We start from the raw sequence: 11,619 nt of genomic DNA, 5'->3' as shown, positions 1-11,619 counted from the left end.
CTTTCATTCATTAAGCTTTTGCAAAATACAATATAAGAAAGCGACAAAATATAAGCATCCGATAGATCAAGTTTTTAACATAAGGAAAATACTCATTCCAACAAATGCAGACTCTCGAATTGATACGGCTCGATCAATTCCTCCCATTGCCCCATGTTGGCATCGTATTTTTTAAGCCTCTCCTTGGTGATCTCCGAGATCTCATTTAACTTATCTACCGGTGGTAATGGAAATCATCACGTACTCTAAGACCGATATAATGTATGTTGTTATGGTTGAATAAAATAATTCTCCGATCCTTAAGCGATTCATCCCAAATGGTGTATTTTGGTGCGTATGTATAACGTGATCCCTTACCAAATAGATGAACAACGCAACTCCACGTTTCCGCCAAGAGATGACCACATAGAGGCATTTGCATCCAATGCTCTCGGGTAATTGGTCCATTCCCCTTTGGCCCTTGTACTCTAACAACCATTTCTTCAAAAATCACTTTTTTGTCTTCTCTTGTTTTTCCTTCCTTCATCATCGATATGTAAAATTCCTTGTCTTCTTATAGGCGCAAGGCCATAATCTTTCTAAAATATTGACATTGGGTTAGGTTCTCATCGTCCGCCAAACTTATATGGCCTATTTGTTCCGATGCAACGTGATAACCACAATTCCCATCCGCATCCACGTCGTCGGTGGATAACACATAGGGCTTAATGATTTCAGGAAGTTTCGAGTAATACTCCTCAAATATGGTGTAACAAGTTCGATGGGGTCTACCTCGTTCATCCCTAAGAGTGCATCCATCACTAAGAGCGGCCCTTAGAGTCACCATAGAACCCTTTTGTCTTGCTTCTCCCTTCCATTCACGTAACCTTGACACTCATGTTGTACTCGCTTGACTCTCTTGAGAAGGAACGAATAGATTGTTTGGCGCTTGACTCTCTTGAGAAGGACCGATTGGATCCACATGTTGCGAATGAGCGCTATTTGTCCCACTTTCTCCCTTCTTTGGTCGACCCCTTTTCCTCTTAGCCGGTGCCTCTTCATTATCAATTTGTGAAGGAATATTTGTCCCACTTTGTCCCTTCTTTGGTCGACCCCTTTTCTTTGGAACCGGCGCATCTTCATATTTAGCGTCTTCATTCTCATGTCTACAAAGGATTCTTTTATGACTTAACAACGGGTTTTTTCCGGTACTCATCGCAACCTTAAACTCTTTCATTTCTTCCTTCCAATCCATGTTCGTAGGTGGTCTTCCCTTCGGCGGTAGCACCGTTGGTTCTCCGACCGGTACCATATGGGGGTTCGCGGCTAGTTTTAAGTCGTACATCAAAACTTTTCTTCCCAAGCCATCATTTTTTGCGTATTTCTTGATGATTTCCCTTCCACTATCCGTGTCCACAAAGGATTCGAGTGGTTCTTCGATTGGGGGTGGTTTGAAAGTAAGTTGGTTCCAAAACGAATCAATGATTTCAAAAGGAATTCCTTGTTGGTACTTCGCGATCATGTGACGACATGGAAATCCGAAGGCCGTCATCGTCATACATTTGCATTCAATTCTTCTTCTCCACTTCTCCTTATCCACATAATATTTGTAATCCTTCATCATAGAAATGATTGCCCAGTGATACACCCTATAATTTAAATTTCTAATCATCCGATAGTGTTCCTTGTAGTTTGTGATGATTTTCATCCTACTCTTTCCATTTGAGCGGTTATCTTGATAATATCGTCCTTGGTATATTCATGGATGGCTTCTTGTAATGTAACCACGGTATTTTGGCTCCCTCGGAGCAAGCTTTTCAAACGTACATGAGATCCTTCCGCGATACTTGTCGCCTCATTCTTGTAATGCATGTGTTGGTACGTGCACGCATACACAAATTTTTCCTTGTATGGATCCAACAATTCCTTCATGCAATAAAACACACACTTCTCGTAATCTTTCTTCCATAACCCAATAAAACTCTCCAAGTAGGATTCGAAGTCGGACACGGACATTGAGTGTACCATTAAATCCCAATGATGTTGAAAAGCCTTCCATAGTAACCCATTCGCTTCATACTCCGATTGCCTTTTCTTCTTGTCCGCCTCTCTTTGTTCGGGAGTTGTTTTTGAAGACGCTCATCTTCGGCCTTTTCACGAGCGGTACCTTTTTGTGGATTTGGCCTTTGGATATGACCCCTACAATTACTTCTAATATTGCATTGTATGTGCCATGTGCAAAGAAAATGCTTAGCGTCCGGAAAAACAACTCCAATGGCATTCATTAGTGCTTGGTCCTTATCCGTTACTATGATCCTCGGAGTTTGATCGCCACGGTATATCTCCTTCAAAGTCTCTAGTATTCAAATAAAACTCACATCATTCTCCCGATCCATAAACCCCCATGATACCGTGAAAGTTTGCTTGTCGGAAGTATGGCAAGCAATGTTTAACAACGACATACTGTACTTGTTGGTCTTGTATGTACAATCTATTAACAAAACTTGATAGAAGCATTGTGCCAACTTGATCATCTCCGGATGCGCCAAGAAAATGCGAGTCACTTTTCCTTCCAATACTTGCTTCCTCATTGTGTATCCATGTTGATCGGTTAACCATTGAGATTGTTCCATAATCGCTCTACCATCCCATGACCTCCTCCTAAAGGCTGCTCTTGCCGTGTAAATTTTCCTCAAAGTGGACAAGTTATCCTTATCATCCTCCTTAATCTTCCTAAGGATGTCACTTGGTTTACACGCTTTCATCGACCTCACCGTTTCCAATTGATGTGGTTTCAACCCACAAACGGCCGTGTGTCCAATTCCGGATCATCATGATTGTGACAACCATTCATCACTTTAGAGAACTTGTATACCTTACTACCATTGGGTCTCTTGGGTCTATTAACTATAATCTTAAACGGGCAACCATACTTCTTTGATTTAGTAATGTATTTTCTTGTCGTCTTCTTCACGTACTTTTTTTCCTTTGCCCAGTGACTTTCTTGCTTTCCACCTCTCTCACAAACAATTTCCAAACGATCTTCACTTGAATGACGGCCTAAAACTAAGGCGCATTTGATCTCTATTCCCGTGTCTATAAACCATTGTTGTGCATCGTTTCTATCTTCCCATTCCAAATCGGTGTAATAGTGGGCAGAGGTATCAACACCAACGGGTTTGGGCTGATCTTCGTCGAACGCCGCAACAATCTACAACAAATATCAACAAGTTGATGATTCAAAATCGGTTTATATGTTACAGCCGAGTAAACCGATTTTCTACAATCGGTTTATATGTGCAACTATAAAGTCCGATTAAAGATTTGTCTAAAAAATTACAAAGTCCACAATCGGTTCACGTCTCGCGTCATATAATCCGATTTTCCTTCACATTTCTCCTGGAACTTTAAAAATCGGATTACATATACACGAAAATAAACCGATTGTCGACTTACGTGATTATTCAAGTAAAGAAATCGGGTTATGAACATCACCAACAAAAACCGATTCTGGTCACGTACTCATCGCGCCAAAAATTTACTACAATCGGTTCATATGGTGATGAACAAAGACCGATTCCTGTACCCAATTTGGGGATTTCACCCATAATCGGTTTATATAGTGTTATCAAATAAACCGATTCTGGAAAACGATTTTGATTTTTTTTCCCTTTTTGAGCGATCGAGAGTGCGAATACATGTTTGTAGATCGTTACAACTCATACATGTTTATTAGAAGCATCATCACTCTTCTTCCCGACGAATTTGTTCTTGTGCTTGAATAATGTCCTCAAGCATTCTTTGGTTGACATCCTCTTCTTCTTTCAACAAATTTTCCAATTCGGTAGGATCGAAATCATGATAATCTGATGCACACACTTCTTCATCACTACTAGAGTCTTCATCATCACTATAAAGTTTCATTTTTGCTAAGAAAATCACAAACCCTAGTTTTTTCTTTTTTCCCTCTACTTCTTCTTTCCCTCCAAACCTTAAAAGAGGAAATGAATTTCTACTCTAATCCTAACACTATAATCAAACTCAAACACTAATTAATTTAACTATACTAACTTAATTAATCATCACTAATTTAATAAGGGTATATTAGGTATTAACAAAAATGATGGTTAAGGGGTTTCTAGAAATTACTTGTTAGTGACCCTATTTTGTCGTGTAGCCATAGGCCTCAATTAAATGGCATAGACCCCAATTTAGCCAGGAAAAATTACTCAGAGACGGGTGTACTAAAATCCACATGAAGCAACTATAATAACCACAAGATTTAAAGGAATGTCACAACGATTCCATCTGTTGTCCCACAACATATTTCTTCCAGGACCTGAGATTCCTCGTCTAGAGCATTATTCCTACGTTCCTTTGACATTAGCCTGCACCATAATAATCTATGCAGTAACCATGAATCTGACGTTGATAATATTCTCGTAATCAACGACAGTAAAAGAAGTTCTAGTACTTCCAGGATAATAAAAGGGCATAACCTGAGACGCAAAGAATACACACAACACACAAACAAACAAAAAAATGAGCTCATTCCAACATTAGATTTTACTAGGTGAATCATTCATATTAATATTAGGTGTATAAGAAACAGGATAGTTTTACAACTTTTGCATCTGCAAGGTAGTAGCAGGTGACAGGTGTGAAACAGGCAGGCTTGGTCACATTAGCCACTTGAGTAATTCGTCAAATATACATCGTCCATGTCACTGAACCTTTTCTTCATCCTGCAAATTGTGCATACGCACAAATTTAAAATCAGCTTATACATATGTTCTAACATTTTTTTGTAGATTATGTTGCTTACCGAGCATGACGTTCTTCTCTTGCATCAAGAGCTTCTACTTCTTCCTTTGATAAGAGATCAACAATGGGTTCATATAAGTCCCACTCCTTCCTTTTCCTGTTTAAGATAATGCACAACATTATTAACCACAAGGGTCTTCAAAATGAACCCCTTAATCTTAAGCTCGAGCGTGTGGCAGAGCAATCCTACCTAAGAACACTAGATTTTCCACCAAATAATTTCATCAAGTCCACGGCAGCTCCACCAACTTTGCTGCAGGAATGAGCAAAAGAAGCTGAGGGTTATTGAAAACAAATTGCAAAGAGTTTTTAGCCTTCAAATCCTTTTGGATAAATAAAAAAAATAAAACCAACGGTCCGCAGGCATACCAACTAGGAATCCAACCCAACAATAACATACCTGGCAGAGACATATTCACCTCGACGACCTTTCTTGCTTACTCTGGTTTCCCTAGCAGAAGTTACATTTTGGGTTGCAATCTACAGAACATAATATAGTCAGTGCCAAACAACAACGTAATTTTCTACAGAGCAAGCTAGACTAAAATTTTCTTGCAGTTATATCCAACATGAGAAAGAAAACGACATTTGGGAAAATCCCCACCTCATAAAGCTGTTCACGAATTGCAACTGCAACTGCTGGCTGTAAAATACAACTTATACGAATTAATTACAACTACTAGCATGAAGTTATCAGTCACTAACAAGTACTTAACTAATAATGCCTACCCCAACTTCAGGGTCTTTAATATCCAAGTCTTTACAGAAGGTTCTTGCAAATTCTTCTGGATCACTCTCGAAGTTGTTCATGTCCTACGATATAAGAATCAACGGATGCCGAAAATATAAGCAAAATTTACATTCAGAATTACATAATCCAAATGCACGATTAAACAATTATATTCAAAGTCACAATGCAAAACTCAAAGCAGACTTACCCATAAAAACTGGTCCCTTATGATGGTATTATTTACACGAAGATCAAGCTGAAAGAAAACACGAACATTACTATCTATAGCAACTCAAACCATAACCGACTGCTAGAACCATAACCAACTGCTAGAAAAGATTAAAATAAGAAGTTTTCATGTAATGAACCTTGAGAGTCACTATCTTCTCACTAGTAAACATTTCTTGACCCTCCAAAGATCGGAACTCGTTGAGCTGTGACTGTAACAAATAGAAAACAAACAAACGAATTTCCGGCAGTTAAGAGATGAACAACCAGAATATAAAGAATGGCACTATGCATACTCACAAAAAAGTAAAGCCCAGAGATCATCTGTTTCCATACAACAAATACATACATAGCTTCCACTTAACCAGATTTGCATCACAATTTCACAACCATTGAGATAAATCACAGTAACTGAAAACTATATCAGCATTTAAGCATATTGTATCAGTCACCAACAAAGAGATCCTTTTGGGGGTGACTAAAAGTGATTCCCGTCAGTCACAAAAAGCATCCCCTAATCAAGAAGCAACTAACTACAGTTTCACTGCGAATTCTTCGATTCACTCACTACATTGTTGCCTAGAATTAGGTCAAAACTTACAGCAGAACCCACAACCATTACTAGTTATACACATATACTCACTTGTATAGACTGAGAAATCTGTGTAATGAATGCTGGAGGGAGCTTCAGGTCCTTCACTGTCCTCTTCGCGAACAGCACCACTTCAGAATCCGGTTCTTTTAACATTATTAAAAACCAATTCAGAAGATTAGCAAGATGGAAACTAAATAAAAACAAATGTCAATCCAAAATAGAGATTTACCGGTTGGATTCCATGTAAATGAATCTTTGAATCGATTCCCATCGATCTCAATATCCAAACGAATTGGAATTAAAGCTTCAGAAGTTGGGCTACATACAAAAACAAACCATGAATTCCATTAATAACCGAACTCTAAAAAGTAGAGATTCATAGTAGACTTTGAAAATCTGAAATTGGGGACGAGATCCTACATTCGAAACTTGACGGGTTGTATCTTTGGAAAGCTTCCCGCGAAATATTTCATTCCTCTCACCCTTCGATTTTAGATTCTGATTTGTATCTTCGCGGCCCTCTTTAGTTTCTAGGGTTTTTTTTTTTTTTTTTGGGGTGGGGGAGAAAAATTCAAAGGCCCTGGTCTATGGGCTGCTGGTAGTTATAAATATAGGTGCCGTGGGCAGTCTTTTGGGTAACAGCCTCTTGGTCGTTAACGCCGTCCAGCCTGGCCCGATTGTATAACTATCCCGCAAAACTTCCAGGGTTTTTCCCATATAAACTAGGTTTCTTATAATTAGGTTAAATTAAGGTTACTTTTGTAGTAGATAATAGGCAAAGATAAAGAGGCACATAGAGAAAAATATTTCATATATCAGTTTTTGTGTGTTACATAGATAGTCCTTTATATACAATAGGAATAGAACCCTAGCTATTATATTGGGATGCACATCCGTGGGCTAAAACCTTACAACACTCCCCCTTGTGCGGTCCAATAGAACTCCAAATGCAGTACTTCACATAAAATGTTTCGGATGTAGGTCTTCAAATGTAGTTCTCTCCTTGATGACTATTGTGTCTAAGACAATTGCTTCATTATTACTTTGACAAGGAAAAACCCAGTGGGACAAAACCTTGGTACAGCTCTTCACATGTAATACTCCACATGTTGCCTCGTATTTTACATGTAGTTCATCACATGTAATACGATCTTCAAAGATCGTTGAGTTTAAGTTAGTTTTCTCGTTAAAACTTCGTCAAGCTAACCCAGAGGGACAATACCTGAACTAAAGAAAAAGAGTACAACATTAAGTAAACTTAGAACATAGTTGGATGCGTATACGTTGCCTCATTAAAACCTTGACAAGGAAAACCCAGTGGGATAAAACCTTGACGAAGGGAATAGAGTACAACGTGACAGATGCAAGTAAGGGTGATCCGTTGCAGATGATCACTTTGCTCCATTGAAGTTCACTAGTCGCTTCACAACTCCTGAGGAAGAAAATCCTTGTAGGAAAGACAATAGTCTTAGCTGGGAAATTACATTCCCGATGTTTGTTGTTGTATCATTAAAAACCTTGTCGAGTAACAAAACCCTGTGGGGAAAAGCAACCTCGGTGAAGGAAAATAGTTCAACACACCATTAGATGCTCCCCCTGATGTCAGACAATTTTCATTAGTCTAATGCAGTCAGAAGAAGTTTGTCACACTTTACTTTAGTGACTTGAATGTTTATAAGACCTTGTTGTTGATTCTGGAATTTATGTTGCTTAACAGACTATCGCGTTTCATTTCTTTGATTCAGATATTTTCAGTAATATCAACGCGATCTTCATGTCTTCAATGTTCAATATACTTGATGCTTTTAGTATTGTCTCGCTAAAAACCTTGTCGAGTAACAAAACCCTTTGGGAAAAACTATTCTCGATCGAAGGGAAAAAGAGTACAACATAACTTCAATTTCGAAGTAAAATATGTCGACATCATATCCTTGGATCCTCCCCCTCATGTCGGCATCTCCCCCTGATTACTTTTAGAGTTGTTCCAGATAGTTCCTTTAGTCATGTATTTTTCGAAACTGAATATTGGTAATGACTTAGAATATAATCTACCATATCTCCCTCTGATTACTTTCGTTGGAGAAGAGATTATTGTTCCTTCATAATCAACAACTTTTGGATTGCACTTTCATTAGCATTCCTTTTAATGTCTTTGTAGGGATAAAACAAATTTATGTCAATGGTTACTTTTAAGTACATGATTACATTCACTATACCATTCCAATAACGTTGCGTTGGCGCGGAGCTATATCTAGCTAACAAGTTCCCTGAGGATGTAAAATTTAATCGAGTACATTATTATGCTAAGTACAACAATGCGTATATTGTACTTAGATATGGGAATTTCATCTCCCAACACATCTTCGTCATATTCCTTTGGACGAAATGGTTACTTACTTACATTTGAACCTCGACTAATCATGGGAGTGCTATCAGGATGCATGTCTTTGTTAAATTGCCTGACAGCTTTAGACATATGCAAACTGGTGGAATAATATACCACAAGATCAGTATTCGAGCTTTCCCTAGATTTTTCATCTCAAATTCGGATTTTAAATAGCTTTTAAGGTCTCTTATTACATCAAGAGTGCACATCATGTCTGTACCATCAACATAAATAGCTACAATTCCAAATCAGGAACTTTCTTATGAATACGCAAGGAAAAATAACTTACTTGTCTATCCCCTCTAAATCAAATAGCCACTTAGACGGGTATACCACATCCTCCTGATTGCTTGAATCTATAAGTGAGCATTCTATCTAACTGTAAACGCACTATGTGGTTTAGAGTCATTTGATTTGGGCAACAAAAGTCTATCAAGTACTTTTGGAAATATCTTTTATCTCTTGATTCTTTCATAGATACGTAACAACCACATACATATGCTGCATTTCAAGTCCTTTTGAAATTACCAAGCTAACTAAGTAACAGAACTCTATAACGTTCATTACAAGAGAACAATTCCAGGGCTTTGTGAGAAACCTCGCGCCACAAGGCGAGTCTTTGTACTTTAAGACTACTTTCTTCTCATTATGCTTTATGAAAAATTAATTGTGTATGTCCAATAGGCTTTACACTTGGTTGGTTAACACTACCACACCAAATACTTGTACATTTTCCGAAGAACTAAGTTCTACCTGGAGTGTATAGGCCAAATATGCTATTTATTTGAAATTAATCAAAATAAAGCATGGTTCGATGTCATTGTGCTCTACTTCTGGAGCAACTATTTATGGATTATATCATCACTGTGCACGCATGATCCTTCTATTGACTCATGTGCATTCTCATAATCCGTTAGGATTTCATTGTTCTCTAGAATCATTTAAAACTTCGGAGCGTCCTCCAGTATTGATTCATGGACATAGTCAGAGACAATCAAATGACATGATTTCATTAATGATATAAATTAGGTTGTGAATTACTCATCTACTTCCTTTCTAGGTGAGCATTGATCGAACCTGATGGTCTCTCCATCTTCCTTTATGGAGTCACGGCCTCAACTACACTTCCACCAAGTGTAGTTGCAACACCTTAGTCTATGGTGTACCCCATACTGAGGATTTCTAACCTTGCAGGAATATTTGCAGCTGGTATGTGTGATCTTGTCACTTTAGAGACATCAGTGTACATTCTGAAAATCGATTATTCTTTGTCACTTCACATTTACATTTGTGGAGTACAAAAACCAATATGAGACACAATGGTAACACCACGACAATTCCTGTCGTTCCCTTAGAAAATGCGTTTTCTTATCTCCCCCTAACGACGGGAAGACTGTCTCATTAAAATGATAGCCCACAAATCTTGCGGTAAGAGATCTCCTGCCAAAGGTTTTAAAATGCGGATAATTTGTTGAGAGTAAATATCCAACAAAATTACTTAATCATTTTCGTGACCCATCATAGTACGATGTGGACTCGTAATGGCACATACATAGTGCAACCAAAAATGCGTAAGAACACGAATGTCAGGCTTAAATCCAGTTACCAACTGGTACGCATAAAAGGTTGAATATGGGTTCTAAAATGAATTAAGTAAAGATGCGTCAATATTGCATATTCCTCGAGCAGTTAAAGGTAGGTTTGTACGCATAACCATGCCTAAGGCACCATCTTTAACCTTTGATAATATCCTTTACGAGACCTTGGGGTATAAGATACTCTGCATTGATCATATTAAACATGCAATAACCATCAAGTCCTTTTGATGTACACTCGCTAGCATTCACAAGGGGTGGTGAGCCCCTACATGTAAAATATGTGCTAGTAGTTTCCAAACGCAAATTTCTTGGAAACTATAATTAGTCCAAAATTTTAAAACATTCACCAGAGTCATAAGTAACTTTAATGGTCCGCATTCCGCATGAATATTTTTCTGAATTTCACCTTGTTTTCTTTGTAATATGTAAATTGCATCTTAGGATGGTCTCGATCCTGTTTTACTGAAGACTTTGTAAAATGAGTGATATGCTTTCTTACTTAAAAGCACAATGGGAATGGGGGGTTGTGCAACTAGTACTTTAGAAAACACGTATTGAAAGATATGCCTTCACTTCGCATTTTGTCAATCTTTTTTCCGTTGTCTCGTTCACTCAAATAAAGTGATGTATGTATGAGTCCTTTCAAAACGATCATCATGTCACAACCAAAGTAGCTTTATAGTTATGCCAAAGTCTGTATGAGTCAATACCCAAAATTTATTCTCGGGGTCAATATAGATTCAATATCCAAATATTAGTGATTTACATTTCACCAAATCGATTCATAAATTTCTTTAAGAATATGCTTCCTTCCATATTCATTAAAGGTTATAAAAGATGCAATCAATTACATCCTCATCGCTGTGAGGTTCCACATGATATCCATTTGCATGGGTTTCTTTGGAATTTAACAAGGTGTAATCATCTCTTGGAACATGTAGAGATTTTGTGACGTCTTTGTTCCATCTTGGAAACAAATTTTTAGCAATGCCGCGCTCGATGATCCAACCCTCGTAGTCACATTATAAGGAAATAGTTCAACTACTAGTTTAAATTCCTTAAGCTGGTGGGAGGGAAACCACTATCTGTTAGACATTGAGTCTTGAGATATTAAATAAGTGGTGTGGCCTTATTAGTAACAAAAGTGAGATTCAACTCAAGTACTTTAGAGTGAATATATGTTACGTTTCAGGGACGATGATATATTTTTCATCCGGATATATCTCAAGTGTTATAGAGAATTTATGTCTCGTGGGAATGATGTACTTTTCAATCCATA

At 37.9% G+C, this 11,619-nt stretch overlaps 1 protein-coding gene across 2 annotated transcripts; it reads right to left on the bottom strand.

Moving 5' to 3' along the window:
* Window positions 1-4,512: 4,512 nt before the first annotated feature.
* Window positions 4,513-6,908, bottom strand: LOC113333284 (chromatin structure-remodeling complex protein BSH-like). Of its 2 annotated transcripts, XM_026579793.1 has the most exons (11): window positions 6,777-6,908; window positions 6,586-6,674; window positions 6,405-6,499; window positions 5,902-5,973; window positions 5,742-5,789; window positions 5,533-5,616; window positions 5,408-5,446; window positions 5,204-5,283; window positions 4,994-5,056; window positions 4,805-4,900; window positions 4,513-4,724 (listed from the first exon to the last, which is right to left on the bottom strand). In XM_026579793.1, the coding sequence occupies exons 1-11, from the start codon at window positions 6,827-6,829 to the stop codon at window positions 4,664-4,666; spliced, it is 780 nt and encodes a 259-aa protein (XP_026435578.1). In that variant the 5' UTR covers window positions 6,830-6,908; the 3' UTR covers window positions 4,513-4,663. The 2 variants fall into 2 exon arrangements, with proteins under 2 accessions (XP_026435578.1, XP_026435579.1); XM_026579794.1 differs by lacking the exon at window positions 4,513-4,724 and having other exon boundaries at window positions 4,801-4,900.
* Window positions 6,909-11,619: the final 4,711 nt, after the last annotated feature.

Source organism: Papaver somniferum, unplaced genomic scaffold (genome assembly GCF_003573695.1).
Source record: "Papaver somniferum cultivar HN1 unplaced genomic scaffold, ASM357369v1 unplaced-scaffold_132, whole genome shotgun sequence".
Classification (NCBI taxonomy): domain Eukaryota; kingdom Viridiplantae; phylum Streptophyta; class Magnoliopsida; order Ranunculales; family Papaveraceae; genus Papaver; species Papaver somniferum.
Note: the sequence above shows the minus strand (reverse complement) of the source record. Positions and strands in the feature narration are given on the sequence as shown.

Bases quoted from the DNA above. Each gene is read 5' to 3' on its own strand.
- LOC113333284 (XM_026579793.1), bottom strand. From the start codon at position 6,829: ATGAAATATTTCGCGGGAAGCTTTCCAAAGATACAACCCGTCAAGTTT. The intron at 5,617-5,741 runs GTAAGTCTGCTT...CTTATATCGTAG, and splicing joins TAAGGGACCAGTTTTTATGG to GACATGAACAACTTCGAGAG. The intron at 4,725-4,804 runs GTAAGCAACATA...CACAATTTGCAG, and splicing joins AGAGAAGAACGTCATGCTCG to GATGAAGAAAAGGTTCAGTG.